Here is a 16,695-nt window from a genome sequence, read left to right on the forward strand (position 1 = left end):
CCCCACCTCCATCCAGGTCTAGTAAGTTGAGCATCAAAACTGCCTAGGCTCTTACAAGGCCAGTACGTGCAGTAGGATCAGAAACCCATTGCCATTGTTCTTGAGTTCTCAGTAGAAATATGACTAATTATTATTATGCTTTTTCTTCTTCCCCCTACTCCTTCCTCCTTCTTTTAGACGGGGTCTTGCTATGTAGCTCAGGCTGGCATCCAATTCACAATCTTCCTGCTTCAGCATCCCGATTGCCAGGATTTGTGTGTTGTGTGTGTGTGTGTGTGTGTGTGTGTGTGTGTGTGTGTGTGTATGCCTAACATAACCTCTTCTAAAATAAACTGTTCCTTTGTTCCAGGAATGGCATCTGTAGGGCTCTGTCCTGTCTGGATGCTCCCACTTCCATACAGCAAATGACAGTGACACTGAGAGAATGGGGGTGGTCGTCTGTTCACAACGTGGCAGGTTAAAGTGCACTCTGTGGAAAACACATAGCTGCTCACTCACTCGTGCCTAAACAATGCAAATGGCACACTGGTGTCCACAACAGCCCTGTGCACCTGCGGTCATGTGCATTCGTGCAGGATGCTCACATATGAGCTCATATGCATCCATGTATAGACTAAAGTCTATAGGTGTGGCCTATAGTCCTCAATAGTGTCAAGGGGGCCTCTTAGACAGAGCCCACCCCGACCCACAAGCTGCCCACTCTGACAATGTCACACAACAACTTCCAAAAAGAGAAGTAGAAAGGAGGGCAGCTCCCATGAGGAGTGGGTCTCCCATTCGGCCCAGACTCCCATGTCTTGTGGGCACTCCCTTACAGGCTCTCCTTGCCCTTAGCTGCCTAGTGCCCATAAATAAGAGGCCCTTCCTGCCCCTGCCCATAAGCCAGGGGCCCTATCTTCCCACTGTACGCAAGTGAGAGGCCCCAATGCCTACTCTCTGTGAAGTATTCCACCTGTCTAGTGCCCGTGAATGGACCCCACTTTCCCACTGTCTGCAAGAGGCTCCACTGGCCCACTTTCCATGAGTGGGAACATCTGTGCACTGCCCATGAGTGAATGCTACCTGGAAGTGAGGGGCTCTCCTGTCCCTGTGAGCATCATTTCCTATCTACCTAATGCCGGTGACAGGCTCTGTGTGCCACAACTGCCCCATAGACGGCTGAGTCTTTGGGTCACCAAGAATCCTGAGCCTGGAATAAAGTCCCGTGTGGCCTTGAACCTGTGGTCAGTTGTTGATGCCATTGGGTCTGTGACCTTGGCACTGATGCTATACCTAGTTTTAAGGAGTGGCTGATCAGTTCTCCCCAAAACAGCTGTTCTTGTCCCCTGGCTAATGATGGTCCCGTGTGGCTTCCCTGGCACCCCAATGTTCTCATAACTTTGTTGGTGGGGTGACCCGGTGAGAGGAGAGGCCTCTTACCCACACGCTGTAAGCCCTATATTACGAGCAGGGTCTGAGAGTGCAGGAGAGGTGGGAAGGAGATTACTAGGATTCTTAAGAGACATACAGAAGCTGGAAAGCGTTAAGGTTCCAGAGGACCTAGGTTCGGTTCCCGGCACATCCTCAGGTGGCTCACAACCACCTGGAGCTCCAGTTCCAGGAAAGATCTCAGCCTCTGGCATCTACAGACACCTACAGTTGTGTGCATACACCCAAAGAACATACACACACACACACACACACACACACACACAAACACACACATGCACACAATAAAGAATAATAAAAATTGATCTTTTCATAAAGACACATGGAGTCCCAAAAGAATACCTGAACCCTAAGAGAATTCTGAGAGGAGGAGAGAGAATCCAGGGTCTGGAAGGCTCTCACCTGCTCCACACCCAGCAGCACTCACCTCACCCAGGTGTGAGTCTCCCAGGGGCCCTTTGGTCTCTGCGTGTGCAATGATGACCTCTCACCCTGGTCCACACCCAGCAGCACTCACCTCGCCCAGGTGTGAGTCTCCCAGGGGCCCTTTGGTCTCCGTGTGTGCAATGATGACCTTCACTCCCGGGAGGATCTGCAGGAGGAAAGTTGTTAAGGGCCCTGGGGAAAAGAAACCTCCTAGACTTCTGATTCAGTGGCACGGGCAAGTCCTATTTCTCATCCATCCCTCCCTTCCTGCCACTGAAGCTGAGGAAGCACATGAGCAGGACAGACCACACAGATCCAGAGTTGAGCAGCCTGCCCGCCACACCCCTGCACCTGTCTGCAAAGAGCCAGTCCCTTCTCTACACCTGTACCCAGGCCCTCCAACTATGGGCTCCAAGCTCTGGGTATTCAGATAGCTAACTTCACACTGCTGGCCTCTTCAGTGGCCAATCCCACTCCCCAGGTGGTACCCTGTCAGGAGGAGCACAACCCCAGCACTGCCCACACCAGCTTCTACTACCTTTCCAGACTCCATCAACGGTAGACTATGCGGAGAACCCCGTTCCACCAAACGAACTCTAAAAATTGACAAAGAAAAAAAAATTCAGAATAAAATTTACTTCACAGTAATTTCTAAAAGGGCAAATCACATGGGTCCGAGTGAGCCCACAATGTCGTTTCCTGGGTGCAAATGTTCCCGCCTTGGCCGGCATCCTCGCCACACAGGACGCTGGAGGTAGCCTACAGCACTTAGTCAGTGTGCGCGAGGTTGTGCAGACAGGGAGGGGCTGTACCTGTCGTGCCGCAGCGCCCGCATGTCCACATAGACAGTCGTGGGATCTGGACCTGTTGTGCCCTGGAAGGAGGACAAGAGAGGAACTCCTTTCAGAATCCCTGTGCTCTGCCGGGTTTCACAAGCATGGCCACGTAAAAGCTCCTCCCAGGCTGTCTTTGACACCCCGACAGAAGCTGTGCATCTTGCAACCAGTCTGCTCAAGGGCTCGTGGTCCCCGTGGCAGAACTGATGCTGTCCATCCAAACATCTACTTGGCTAGATGATGCTGAGCAACTCAGTGACTGCGAATCAAAGCATCGAATCCTGGAATTTCTGTCAGTTCTGATTAGTTTTCATCCCTACTGGCCTCTGCTATTCTGAACAAAACTGCAGACTGGGGACAGATCCACCCAGCATTGTCAGGGCCTGGAGTCTACTAACTCAGGACTAAGTACAGCAGAGGCTAGGATGAGACAAACAACTTGAGTGTCATGCTGGCAGGATGTCCTGGGCTGTACTGTCACTCACCAAAGTTTATTATTATTATCACATTTATTTAACTGTATGTGCTTGTTTGTACACCCACATGCCTACAGCATGTTTATGGAGGTCAGAGGACAACTTGGGAAGTCATTTCTCTTCTTCTACCTTGTGGGTCCCAGCAACTAAACTTAGGTCGTAGCAAGCACCTTTACCTTATGAGACATCCCACCCCACTAGCCTAGCATTGCCATTTTATTGACAAGGAACATCAAACTAAATGGATACCTTGGTCCACATTCCCTAGAGTGTCTAGACAGCATAACCTCTCACCAGCTCTGAAAACTTTCCTTTACATTTGGTTACAAAGGAGCTCTTGTAAAGTCAAATCATTCTCACTGTGAATAAGCTAAGACAGTAAAAGCAACATGTATTCTGGAATCCACCAGAAGATCACATGAACTCATAGAAGCAGGGTGGGGGTAAGGAGCAGGAAGTAGGGGTGACAGACATGGAGACACTAGCAAGGATGAGGGTTAGGGCGAGGTCCTACCTGCTCAGCTAGTTTTCCCAGCCTGTTGGGCTGACAGAGGCCAGGGCGGCCAGCAGAGGGAGACAGGGAGGAAATAGCACAGGAAACAAACAGAAGGCCACAGGCCACATGAGAAACACCGTGAGAGAGAAGAGCACATCACTGTATCTTAAAGAGCAAACACAGATCTATCGTTACAAGTTCTGCCACTGCACGTGGCATTCACATGCTGACAAACAAGGCCAACGCCATCCCATATGAATGGGTGGGGGCACTTTCAGAGTTAGACTCTGGAATTTCCTAACACACAGTACCAGCCTGTACATCAGCCACAGCGGTGCACCCGGCCCCGACCCCCTAGTCTCTTCTGGCAACACAGCCACCTGGAACTTACAGCGGTCTGGAGCACAGCCTTGTCATGGCTGAGAGGGTATGAGCAAATGGAGCGGGGAAACAGTGACACCTTTCAGACAGCTGTGGACTCTGGAGCAGAGACCTGCCCTGCACATGCAGCCACCAAGGGAATAGGGCACAAGCCGAGCCTATGCTTCGGGAACCCAGAAAGGGTACTTTGTGGTCACCACAGCATTTAATATGTCAGATATATGGTCAGTATTTGGCTCTCAGAAATGCTTAGAAAGAAGTGAAACAGGGACTAGCATAAAAATCAGAAAACAGGGAGCGCTCCTGAGAAAGCCTTGGGATGCTCGTGTCGATTCTAAAACTTCTCAGAGGCCTACTTTACTAACAGTCCTAAACTACAGTGGCCAGGACAAACTATCACCCTTATGAGTGCTCCAATTTAAAATCTGTACATGTATGACATGTATGTGTGTGTATATATATGTATATATACATATTGTGAATCTATATAGATATATATTGATTGTTTTTTAAAGGCCGTTTCTCTATAGAGCTCTAACTGTCCTGGAACTCACTGTGTAGACCAGGCTGGGCTCAAACTCAAAGAGATCCGCCTGCCTCTGCCTCCTGGGTGCTGGATTAAAGGTGTGCGCCTCCACACACAGTTTACTGTAGATTTCGTAGGAAAGCAATTCAGTCTTGCTTTTAAAGATTAGCTGCATATGCTACTGCTTAAAAACAAACTTGTTTATATCTAAATACTCCTGTTCATCAGAAAGAACAGACTATCTTTCTAAACAAAGTCCTTACAGTCTCCAAGCCGAATGGTCATGGGGAAATGTAACATCTATAGCCCCAAGGTGGAGACACAGATAAAGCTATGTACTGGTGTCGTCTGTGAACACGTTATTCTCTGGTGCAGGTGCCAGTGACCCGAGGTGCCACCAACTTACCTGGAGGCAGATGGCCACGTTGACTCTGCACCCAAAGGTGGTGCTCACAGCTCGTGCAGGGAGGCCCAGGTCTTTAAAGAGCTTGGAAAATGACTGTGTCAATGAGATCCGGGGCCGTTCCTCAGCCACCACCATGCAGGTGCGCACACATGACAGGTTCACCCCCTTCATCTGCAGAAGAGCAGGAAGTCACTCCACAGCACAGAGCCGGGCGCCCTCTGCACTGACTAAAGGAATCTCTGCGGGATACCCATGGGGTCTGGCTGTAGATCTGAGCACATAAAGGCAGGTTTCCTCTAGTTCTGCCTCCATCTGGGGAATTCTAAGCGCAGAAGTACCCATAAGTACCCTGAAAACTCTACAGCCAACCCTCTGTCCTGCCTCCTCACAGACCTTTCTCTCTACAGGGTCTGCAACTTGTCAGACGTGTGTGGGCTGGGAATGACCACCACGGCTGTGTAGCCCAGCCTGGCACTTACCCTAAGGGCGCCGGTCTGTGCACCCAGACCTTTGGTACACATCTCCATCACTGAGTAAGAACAGAAGGTAACACGGGCCTTGTACTGGCTGACAGCAGACAGCCAGAGGGACACATTGCTCTCCAGCTCCAGCGGGGGAACAAGCACTGACTGGTGTCCAGAGTAGACGCTGTGTGGAGAAAGACAGTTGGCAGGGAGCCAGCGTGCCAAGCCCTAGGCATCCTTGCTCCTCCCTCACATATACCATTTTTCCAGCCTGAATGGGCACAGGTCTGTTCTGAAGCCCAGTGGGAGTTGAACAGAAACCCACTGTGTGGTGGGGTCCTGCACGCCACCCAAATAATCAAAAGCAGCAGGAACAATGTGTGGAAGAGGCTTCCTGTTTATAGAGGTGGATCACTGATTTTTAGCATTTGAATGAACCAGAAGATTCTTCCCAATCACTATTTTTTTCCCCAAGTCAGGGTTTCTCTGTGTAGCCTTGGAATTCACTCTGTAGCCCAGGCTGGCCTCGAACTCACAAAGATTTGCCTGCTTCTGCCTCCCAAGTACTGGGATTAAAGGTGTGCGCCATCACTGCACCCTTCCCAATCACTAATAATGGACAGTGTTTGTATTTAATGAAAGATACCCTCAGTCTTGTCCGTTTTTTAAAATGATCGTGTGTGTGTGTGTGTGTGTGTGTGTGTGTGTGTGTGTGTGTGTATGGATGTACACAGGGTGTACCAGTGCAGGTCAGAGGGACACTTCACCAAGTCTGTCTCCCTTTACTTTTGTATGGACCCAGGGATTGAACTCTCGTTGCCAGATTTGCATATACCTTGCTAGCCTTTATTTCTTTTTCTTTTCTTTCTGTTTTTGCTCTTTCATTCTTACTTTTCTCTTTCTTTTTGTTTGGGGGGTGGGGGTGGGCGGGGTCTTTCTATAAAGACCTAGCTGGCCTGGAACTTGCCATGTAGACCAGTCTGGCCTCAAACTCAGGACAGCTCTGAGTACCAAGTGCTGTGACTAAAGGCATATACCTCCACATGCCTGGGTATCTTTATTCTTTTATTAAGTTGTGAACCCAGACTCTAACCAACAAACAAACCCATTCAACACATCTTAGATTCCTAGACACTCAAATAAAACATTTAATGGTCCAAGGTTCTTAAGAGTCACAGAGGCCACACAGGCCCCAGGAGCAATGGGTGCATGCCCTCACCTGCACAGACACCACAGTGCAAAGCCGAGGCCACAGTAAGGGTCCAGGCAGATGGCGATCTGCCGTGAGGGGTACAGCTCACACTGAAGCTTTATGGAGCGGCACAAGGCACTTGTGGCTGCGTGTGACATCTGCAGGAGTGAAGAAAAGGCCTGCTCAGGGCTGTGAAGGAAGAAAGGGTTAAAGGCCATGTCTGCTATGCTCCGTGGTTGGCTGGGCATGCAGCTCCATATCACCAAGCACCAAGTTACTTTCTAAGATGGTTGGCTCATACCCCCAGAGAACCTGAATAATACCCACAAAAATTGCACATAGAAATCTCTAAAACCAGATGCTATGGCTACATACATACATACATACATACATACATACATACATACATACACACACACATTCTAACTGTACAAAATGATTTATTTTTTTTATTTATGTGTGTGACTTTATGTACACCAAGTGCATGGCTGGTGTCCACAGAGGCCTGAAGAGGGTGTCAAATCCCCTGGAACTGGACTTGCATGTGCTTGTGAGCCACCTGAACAGTGCTAGAATCTAGGTCCTCTGCAAGAGCAGCAAGTGCTCTTAATGCTGAGCTCTCCCACCAGTCGCTTTAAGTGACTCTTAATTCACGTTAAATAAACTCAGCGAAGCCACCCCCATCTAGAGACCAGGCATTACTATCAACAGCAACACATGCAATGCTCCCAGGTGTCTGATTTTGGGCTTCATCAATGTTTAACATAAATTGTAAGACACAGTACTGTTGCTCTGTGCTTTGGATAAAAAGCATCTTCTTAAAGCTGCAGCACATACACCCTTCCTACTGTAGCCTTACCCCTGCCCGTGCCCTCAATGTCCCCATGAGGCTGAAGCCAACAGGAGCCCATGAGGTCCTACCTTCACTCCAGCTAAGATCCCTGTAGTCGACACACTGAAGTCCAAGTACGCGAGCACGTCTGGGGAGGGCGGTCTGAAAATGCTAGCTAGCTTCTTTTTTGGAATGTCATCTGTTAAACAGAAGATGCCAGGGACTAATGTCACACGGCCTGCACAAGCAAAGCTTCAGCCTCCCCAGAGACAGATTTGTCACGAAAGACAGGCTATCAGAGAGCGTCCAGGAGAGATCACTGGTGCAGGCTCACCATGTCTGTTCTGTGGCTGTGCAGCCTGGACGCTGAAGGCAACGGGAGAAGAAATCACTTCACTGCTAGATGGGAAAGGCCGGAGTGCTGAGGATATGCCAATATTGCAGAGGCTGTGGCAGAGCCACAGAAACAGCCTCACAGACAGACTGACTCTTGGAGTCTGCATGCTTCAAGTTCATGAGTAGTAGTTCACTGCTACTGTACGTTGTACAAATGGGCAAAGACTCAACAAGGGCAAGGCTGAGCTCTTGAGAATGAAGGATTCTGGCCAACTGGAGCTTAGAGCCTGACCTTTGACCCATATCAGCTGCCCCAGTACCTCACATCTGCCACGGTACCAGGCACACAGCTGTATTAGTCTTTGGTTCCCATAGAAAACAGAATGCAAGGGTATGATGGAAAGGAGAGGTTCCTGCCACTCAGGAAGCCAGCACTCGGTCCCTAGTGGTGCTGGGGGTCTACTAGGCCAAGCAGTCCACATCTGCAAAGCGGAGCTGCCCTTAGCCCACCCTGGTGATGCAACAACCATAAGACGCAGCTTCTTCCAGCTGGTGTGAAGGTATCTCAGGAGCATGATGGCACTCCCCAGTGATAGTGACAGGGTACACAGTGAAAACTGTGCCCCCAAAGAATCAGCAAAAACATGTAGACAACTACCAGCTAACTATGTTGGCAGGAGGCAGTAGGGAATAGGATTTCAGCCCGTAACATGAGCATGGGACTGCTGATGGTGGGCCCAGAGTGGAGAAGACCTCATATCCTAGACAGGGAGACAGGCCATGAAGGCAACAGTGGTACCTAATGCCCCACTAACACTGTGCCTGTTTTATCAGATAAAGCCAACAACTCATCCTGCCATTGACACAAGCTGATCCATTATCTGGACATTTACTTTTCAATATGTTATTTTATGTGTATTCCTGAGTTTATATATGTACATTATATATATGTGCTGAGGTCAGAAGACAGATTGGTTCCCTTGATACTGGAATTACAGGCAGTTATAAGCCTCCATGTGGGGGCTAAAAACCACACCCCGGTTCTCTGCAAGAGCAACAAATGCTCTTAACCACTGAGTCCTCTCTCCAGCTCCCCAATGTTTATTTATTTTTAATTTGCACGCTAACAGCAAAACACCAACAACAGAAAGCAGCCAGGAAAGAAAGCAATTGCCTGTCTTTGTAGGAGCAGCTGTTGCAGACACATACCTGTATCAAGGATGGTTGGCCAGGTCCTGACATCTACAGCGGCAGCTGCTTCCTTGGACTTGAGCAGCCGTGTAATGGCCTGTGTACTAAGGACACAAGCAGATTTGCTGACCTACATCACATGGAAGCAAGAACCCAAGTAAGCTTCATCCTGCAGAGAAGACCACGCATGACAAATGCCATGACCCCGCCCAAGAGGACATGGCCTGCCAGAAGAGAGAACGTACCTCGACAATCATCTTCACAGTGGGCAAGGTAGTGCCAAGGTTCTGGGGGTGTGGGGGTCGCACAGTGACAGGCACACAGCCACAGTACAGGCAGCCATAGAAGGCAGCGATAAGATCAACCCCTGGGGAGACAGAACACATGGTCAACGCTGGGTCCCAATGGGTAGGTTTACAATCTCAGGCCTGATGAGGACAACCTAGAATATTTGTCCAGAGACAGAAAAGGGACCAGCAGGCATGTTTTCCTTTTGACACAGCCATGGTTAACTCCAAAGGATAAGGCCGGAGTTCACCAAACCTAGCACTGACAATATGTTCAGAAAGGAGGGCAACCCAATACCCCAAGAGGGGGTCTCCGCAGGGCCCATGAGCATGTGGGGCTGGGGATACAGGTGCTTGCATACTGCAGTAGAAAGGTCCTTGCCCTGTACAGCAGCAGTAGACCTTTGGCCCACCAGACCCAGGACTTAGAAGGGCTAGACAAGTCTGCACCCACAGACCTCAGAGGACAACCTTTGAGACAAACTGCTTGCAGTGGAGGTTCCCTGGCCACAGCAAGAGGAGCCATTCCTTCAGCTATCTATGATAGCTTAACAGTCTATCTCAAAACATACTAAAATGCATTAGAAAATGATATTAATAGAAACAAGAATTTTTAAAAAAAATCATACATGACTAGAAATTTTAAGAATTCATTTCAAGATAAAGATGCAGGTTGAAGGAACACAAGGCAACAAAGTCTTAAGATAAAAGATAAAGATGACATTTAAAACTTTGAGTGGGAAGGAGAGAAGAGAAGAGGAAATGTCAGTTACTAAAGGCAGATAAAGGCACACAGATGGAAGGAGCAGAAGTTCAGCAGGAAAGCAAGGGTCAGAAAGCACAGAGGGAAGACGATGAGTCAAGAAACTTTCCTGAATTAGACGGCACGAAGGCTCACATTCAGAAAGACCCTGAACGTGAGCTCACCGAGCAGGAAGAACCAACGTTCGCTACAGACACACTAGACTTTGAAGACAGGGAAAAGCATTCATTCGTCACAAAGGCAAACGCAGCAAGAGGTTTTCACCCACTAGAGAAATGGGAGTGGTCCAGGCGGAGACTGCATTGGATTTGTTATGCTGGGAAAAAGTGAGTACTGATCCCACACAGGTCCCTAAGGGATCCTCCAGGGAAGGAGTTCCCTGGTACTGAGACAGGCATGCTAAGGGGAACACGTATATGGCTGGTAGAGGATCATAAGCATGGGACAATGTGAAGGGAGAATGAAGTTGTGGCAGCCACCGTCTGAGATTGGCGTCTGCCATCTGCCACATCCCTAATAAGAGGGTGAGGCAGAGCACTTGCCCAGCGTGTACAAGGTCCTGGCTTTACTCCTTAGCACCATGAAAAAAGTGGGTGGGGGATGAGTGAACACATGCCAAAAAGTTCAAATTGTTCTTTAAAAAAAAATCATCACATTGCCTGAGGTACTGTCATAACTATTTTGAGAATACTGCGTAATGAGGGATAAAAAAAAAAGTGTAGTAACAGGACGTTCCAACCTTGCTGTGTCCTAAAGCAGTGGCTCTCAACCTGTGCGTCTCAACCCTTCTGGGGTTGAATGACCTTTTCACAGGGGTCACATATCAGATCTACTGCAGATCATAATCATATTTACATCATGATTCATAGCAGTAGGAAAATTACAGCTATGCAGTAACAATGAAAACAATCTTGTGGCTGGGGCCAGCACAACATGAAGGACTGTATTAAGGGGACACAGTATCAGGAAGGTTGAGAACCACTGTCCTAAAGCATCAGTGGGAAAACGATCTTAGAGAAGAGGGTTAGGTTAGTGAAACTCTCCAGTTTGAACTCGAGTAGGAAGGGACAATATGAACCAGTATCTCTCCAAGGAAACACAACTATACATCAAATTCTAGCTCTGCTCAGAGTAGCCAGTGCAATGGCTGCCCTTCACCCCACCCCTTGTTCTAAGATGTTGTGCCCGGAAGGGTGAGAATCCAGCTCTAGAGGAAGACACACAGGATAAGCCTGAGCACCTGCCACTCTGATAGCAAAAAACACTACCAAGACCACTAGGAACAAAGGCCCTGCCCAAAGGGCTCATGGTGGCACTGGCATCACAAGAGTAGGGAGTGGCTGAGCTCCATTTACAAAGGCCAGGGAGAGGGTCTTGGGGGTGCATTTACCTGGGGGATAGACCAAAGCCACATGGTCCCCAGCATCCAGTCGCCCCTTCTCCATGAGAGCAGCAGCCACTCTCTCGGCCCTTTTGTGCAGCTGGATACAGGTTGCAGTGCTGGTGACTGTGCCCTGGAGAAGAACCAAGTACATTGGTGTGCTGATGTCTTCAGACAGGAGAATGTCTGCTCTGGAACCTATGTGCATCCTTCTGCACACTGGGTTCCTGTGCTCAGCAATCAAATTATGCCAATGCTAGGCAATTCTGGGGTCTGTATTACAGATGCTTGTAGCAGAGGGCTGGGCATCTCTGAGTGGGTAAACACTTCACTGGTACCTGCCAGAGCCAAAGGCTGTACAAAGCCAGAATACCCATGCCTGGAATCCATCTGAATCCTGAATCCTTTCCCAGAGACCTGTCTCACTGGCTTCCCCACTCAGAGCCTGCAGGACGCTGCCCCCTATGCCTGTCCAGAGCCAGCACCCAGCACTTCCCTTCTCTCCACTGGCCTGGAGGCTCTTCCCACAAGCTGACGACATCTTTGTTTGACAATCACGATCTGCCAGCATGACTTAGAATTCAACTATCAGATGGAAGTTTACTGAGACACCAGGAAGCAAGACAGCCTCTCGCATGAGAAACCTGAGTTTTTAGCAGGAAGATTGTCTACTGTTTAAACACAGTGGGCGTCAGTAAATGCTCTGACTGTGCCTGCACTTGAAGCTGCGAAAGGAAGGTGAAGAGTTGAAGGCCAACCTCGCATCTATACCAAGAGCCTACCAGATAAAATTAAATAAAAAAGTGAAGCTCTGTGTGAGCAAAGAGTACCAGGGTCGAGCTTGCATTTTCTGAGATCATGGGACCTGCCCTTGGTGACAAAAATCGAGGTCTCTTAAAGCATGTTTGAGGACGCTGGCACGGGACTCACACGGGGTCTTCCCAATGCTTGTTTCTGTAACCTTGCCATGGGAATCTTACAGAATCTCCTCTAGATTCCAGGCATTCTGAGTGTGGTGTAGAGCATTAACAGGCTTGCAGGCCACATGACAGTGGTTTCTCAGCCACAAAGTGAAAACAGTTTGGAGCAGTAAATAGTGTTTGTCATTTCAAAGATCTAAGCAAATGTACAAAGCCTGAATGCATAAGTTTTACCACATAAACATTTCCTTTTAGTTCATAAACCTGAGTATTTACAAAGATACAGTTCCTAATAAGAAAAGAGAGCCGACAAAACTTTCCAGATAAATATAAAATCAACAGAAGGACTTTGTGTCAACCGCACAAAGCTCGGGTCTCTACAAGAAAAGTAACAGGCAGAGAGAACAATGCCACAGAAGGGCCCCAAATCTAACAGCGCTCTATTGTCCCAACAACAATTAGCAGGACTTGGAAATGACAAACTAGAAAGACCCCCAAAGTCCTGCACTTACCTTGGCGTTCAGCAGCAAGAACAGCGGGTGGTCAGGTGTGGTATGAGCTCGCCACTGCAGCACATCCGCCAGGAACAGGAACTGCACAGAGAGGATGGTTCAGCTCCTCCACAGTATCCTAGATACCACCCGCCCTTACCCGGGAGCTGCCCAGTACCTTCCGAGCCTGGTCACTATCCTCCAGGTGGGCCAGCTCTCTCCCAGACGCCTGCGCAATCCTTTTTCCAGCAACCAGGTTCCCAACAATCATCGAGGCTGGTCCAACCTCTACAAATTCCAAAAGACAAGGTGGGAACTTCTAATCCGTAACTGTCACATGACATTACTTATATATAACACTTGTTATTTTGAAACATACCTGAATTGGGTATTTAACTCTTTTCTTAAAATGTAAAAAATATTCAGAGCACTCTTAAATATAAACTATATTATATAGCATTTCTTGAGATGTTAATCAAATAATTAGCTTTTTATGGCTTTACTATATTTTATGTATAAATCAGAGTTCTTGAAGTGTGTTATACTTTCTGATATTTCATATGGTTGATAATCAGTAAAGGTCAGCTTTTCCTATTTATAGAGCCAAAGCAATGACAAACTGAGTATGATAAACTGGCCTTTACACTTAGTTTTGTGTTAAATAAGACACAGGAAACTGACCTTTGAGAAACTTCCATTCTAGCAACCTCATGGTGACCAGAGGCTCCTTGGATTCCAGAGCCCATGTCTGCTTACAGACATCATTTCTACCTCCAAGAAGCCACCCTTGAATTTGCCAAAAAACTGGTTCCTAACAGGCAGATAGAACCATCAGGCAGGTGCACCAGCAACATCCCCTTCTGTGGACTGAGAGCTGGTGCATACCTACCCCATCCTTAACTCCAGGCCCAGAGAGGTGGGTACTCATTATTGTAAGATCCAGTGTGGCTGTACCCCTAGCCAGGACTGCAGTCAACATCAATTCTAAGGCCAGACAATCTTATTAGATGTAACTAACCTGGCTGCTTCTGGCGTGGCTTGGGAAGGTTGGTCACACAGGTATGAGGACACATCAACACATTACACGGGTGTAGCATCCCTTCCAGAAAACGCTGCTTGGTTTCAGAAATGTGAATTCCTCCGAGGGGAGCCTTGGGCAAGGTGTTGGCAGGAACCAGGGCCAAACAGTACACACCCACCTGGTGGATGCTGTCAATGGCCTGGAAGGCAAGAACTCTGCTGAGCACAAGCTACCAGCCCAGGACGGGGAAAGCTGGAAGGGGACACCATACCACAGAACACTGAGGTACAGAGGTCCAGGAGGTAGAGCCACCCTTGAAACATCTCACGAAGTAAAGAAGACGGAGAGCGTACCGTAAGACACACAGAGTTTTCACACAAACACATAAGACTATGTAACTGTTTTTATTAAAAACACAAGGCTCAGTTGCTACAAAAAGCATAGTGAGGCCTCTAGTTGGGAAGAGGTGAACCAAAGATAACAGAAGCTAGACATCCTGAACTTGGAATTATGTTTATATTTCAATTACAACCAACTTGCGTATAAAAAGCAATCCCTGTGACTGAAAGTAAAGAGAATATACTCAGTCAGAATTTAGCTAGCAGCATAGTTCAGAGGCTCAGTTTAATATGGCTTTAAACAATCTCGATAGTTGATCCCCAGGGAGAAGAACCATGTGAGCTGTTCCCGGCTCTCCCGTCTGGGTCAGCATAAACAGCAAACTTGTGAGACTCTGGGGCCAGGGGCCAGAAGTCACTGAGTGACACCGCCTGGCTGTTAGCCACCACACCGACAGGACAGCGGCTTAAAACCGTATGGTCTTGAGTTTGATCCAAGCCTCCAGATCCACTGAACCGAGACACAAGACATGACTACAAATGCAAGGTCAAGCCAGATTGAGGAAATACCACCCCATAACCTATTTTCCTCAAAATCGCCACAAAAATGACAGGGGCATCAAAGGGGCATCAAACCTAGTAACCATCAGATAGTTGGGGAAATCTGAACGGTTAGTTTTAAGATGTGTTAGCGGTATTTCTGTTAACCGGTACACAGGAAGCAGAGTGATGGGAGTGTGGGGCCACTATATTTTGTTTCTACTTGACGAATCTGAAATGCTCTATAACAAAACAAAGCCCGGCCTCTCTGACTTTCATGGCATATATATCCGGTTCCCTTTTTACTGTCTGTCATCCAATAAGTCTCCACGCGCTGAGAACAGCGACCATCCCGGCAAGCCCACCTGCAGCACACGGCTCATCCACTGGAAGCTGTCTTCCTCCGAAGCGTCAGGCCGCTGTTCAGCCACCAAGACAATCCGGTCATCGTGCAGCACAGTCACGGAGAACACCGCAATCCTGAGAGAAGACAAAGGTAAGGTGGCAATACCGAAGTGCAGTGCCCACCTCTCAGTCAGAGCTGCACAGAGGGCACCAAGCGCTGTGCAGTCAACACGTGACTTCCTGCAAACACAGAGCGTGACCTGCCACCCTGAGCTCCAGGATCACAGCCGAAACAGTTTCAGCTCACAAAGCAGACTGCAGTTTCCCCTCCCTCCTCTCCTTCCAGTCCCCACCACCTCTACCTCCCCCAGTCCAGTCCTCCTCCATTCCTTCCCCGGATAGACCAACTGCCTTGGCCTATCAAGCTGCAGTGAGGCTAGGCACTTCCTCTCCTGTTAAGGCTGGACTAGACAAGACCTGAGTCTTCCTGTAAAGGGGAAATTTTCTTAATTCTAATGTTAATGTACCAGTTCCTTGTGAACAACTCTTTAAACGGTTTCCTTTGTAAACAAAAGATCAAATCCTTCAATAATGAGTTAACATTAATTGTGACTGATATATTTGGATTTGTTTCTATTACCTAACTTTACAGATTTCAACAAGTCCTCTTCCATTTATTTTTTTCCCCCCTAAGGACCAAAGAGATGGCTCAGAGGTTGAGTCCTGGCAGTTCTTCCAGAAGCCCCGGGTTTGATGCCATGCAACTACATGGCAGCCAGTGATCTGTAACTCCAGTCCCAGGGGATTGAATACCTTTTTCTGGACTCTGTGGGCACCAGGCACACATATGGTACACAGGCATGCATGCAAAATATCCAAGCACATAAAATACAAATAAATCAATTTAAAAATATGTTCGAATCCCTGTATTTTGTCTGTTTTCCTACAGCATGTGCATCTGGCAGCACTTGTACGGAAAGAGGAAAACTTTCAGGGGTCAGTTCTCGTTGTGCACCATGTAGGCTCCAGGACTAAGCTCTCTTCCTCCTCCCTCCCTCCTTCCTTTCTTGTGTTTGTGTGCACATGTGCTGTTCTTTGTTTGTGTATGTATTTGCCCATGTGTGCACAGTACCTTCTTTACTGTTTGGACTAGCTGAGAAGTTGGGTTTTCCCACCAAAGCCCTTATACCAAAATGTCTACAGCTCTAATTCTGCATCATCACGGATACATGTTTTCTTTTTTTCTTTTAATCATATCCTTTAATTAATTATAACAGGGTTATTAGAATATCAATGACTTAAAGGCTTTAGTTTTTATAATGCTATGATAGTGTTCAGAAGATCCTTTTATGAATACAGGACTCTTTAAATATTTATCTTTTCTTATCTTCTCCTAAAGCTAGTATGCCCACATATTCTGTAACATAACATATACCCCCCACTACCATATTATATCACCCAGCAAGCTTTTCTCAATGTTGTCTTTCTGCCATTCTTACAGCATTTCTAGATTCACTTCCCTAATGTGCTGTCTGTCTAAGCTTTTCAATATGGAATTTATTGTGACAAAACTTCTGAAATCCATCTGCCTTGGACCCCACAAGTTAAGGGACAATATA

General features: G+C 47.8%; 1 protein-coding gene across 5 annotated transcripts in view; it reads right to left on the bottom strand.

Moving 5' to 3' along the window:
* Positions 1 to 543: 543 nt before the first annotated feature.
* Dip2a (disco interacting protein 2 homolog A) overlaps positions 544 to 16,695 on the bottom strand; it is a 75,935-nt gene continuing 59,783 nt past the window's right edge. For 3 of the 5 annotated variants that reach the window (XM_026785473.1, XM_026785474.1, XM_026785471.1), the window contains 15 exons: positions 15,097 to 15,211; positions 13,851 to 14,052; positions 13,011 to 13,120; positions 12,854 to 12,934; positions 11,431 to 11,554; positions 9,236 to 9,357; positions 9,009 to 9,120; positions 7,553 to 7,662; positions 6,659 to 6,789; positions 5,455 to 5,623; positions 4,976 to 5,146; positions 3,681 to 3,710; positions 2,667 to 2,728; positions 2,393 to 2,450; positions 544 to 2,020 (listed from right to left, as the gene is read on the bottom strand). In XM_026785473.1, coding sequence (XP_026641274.1) covers positions 1,916 to 2,020; positions 2,393 to 2,450; positions 2,667 to 2,728; positions 3,681 to 3,710; positions 4,976 to 5,146; positions 5,455 to 5,623; positions 6,659 to 6,789; positions 7,553 to 7,662; positions 9,009 to 9,120; positions 9,236 to 9,357; positions 11,431 to 11,554; positions 12,854 to 12,934; positions 13,011 to 13,120; positions 13,851 to 14,052; positions 15,097 to 15,211 — 1,702 coding nt within the window. In that variant the 3' untranslated portion in view covers positions 544 to 1,915. Of the gene's footprint in view, positions 2,021 to 2,392; positions 2,451 to 2,666; positions 2,729 to 3,680; positions 3,711 to 4,975; positions 5,147 to 5,454; positions 5,624 to 6,658; positions 6,821 to 7,552; positions 7,663 to 9,008; positions 9,121 to 9,235; positions 9,358 to 11,430; positions 11,555 to 12,853; positions 12,935 to 13,010; positions 13,121 to 13,850; positions 14,053 to 15,096; positions 15,212 to 16,695 lie in introns of those variants that run through there. The other 2 variants (XM_026785472.1, XM_013351213.2) reach the window with 2 other exon arrangements.

Source organism: Microtus ochrogaster, linkage group LG2 (genome assembly GCF_000317375.1).
Source record: "Microtus ochrogaster isolate Prairie Vole_2 linkage group LG2, MicOch1.0, whole genome shotgun sequence".
Lineage (NCBI taxonomy): Eukaryota > Metazoa > Chordata > Mammalia > Rodentia > Cricetidae > Microtus > Microtus ochrogaster.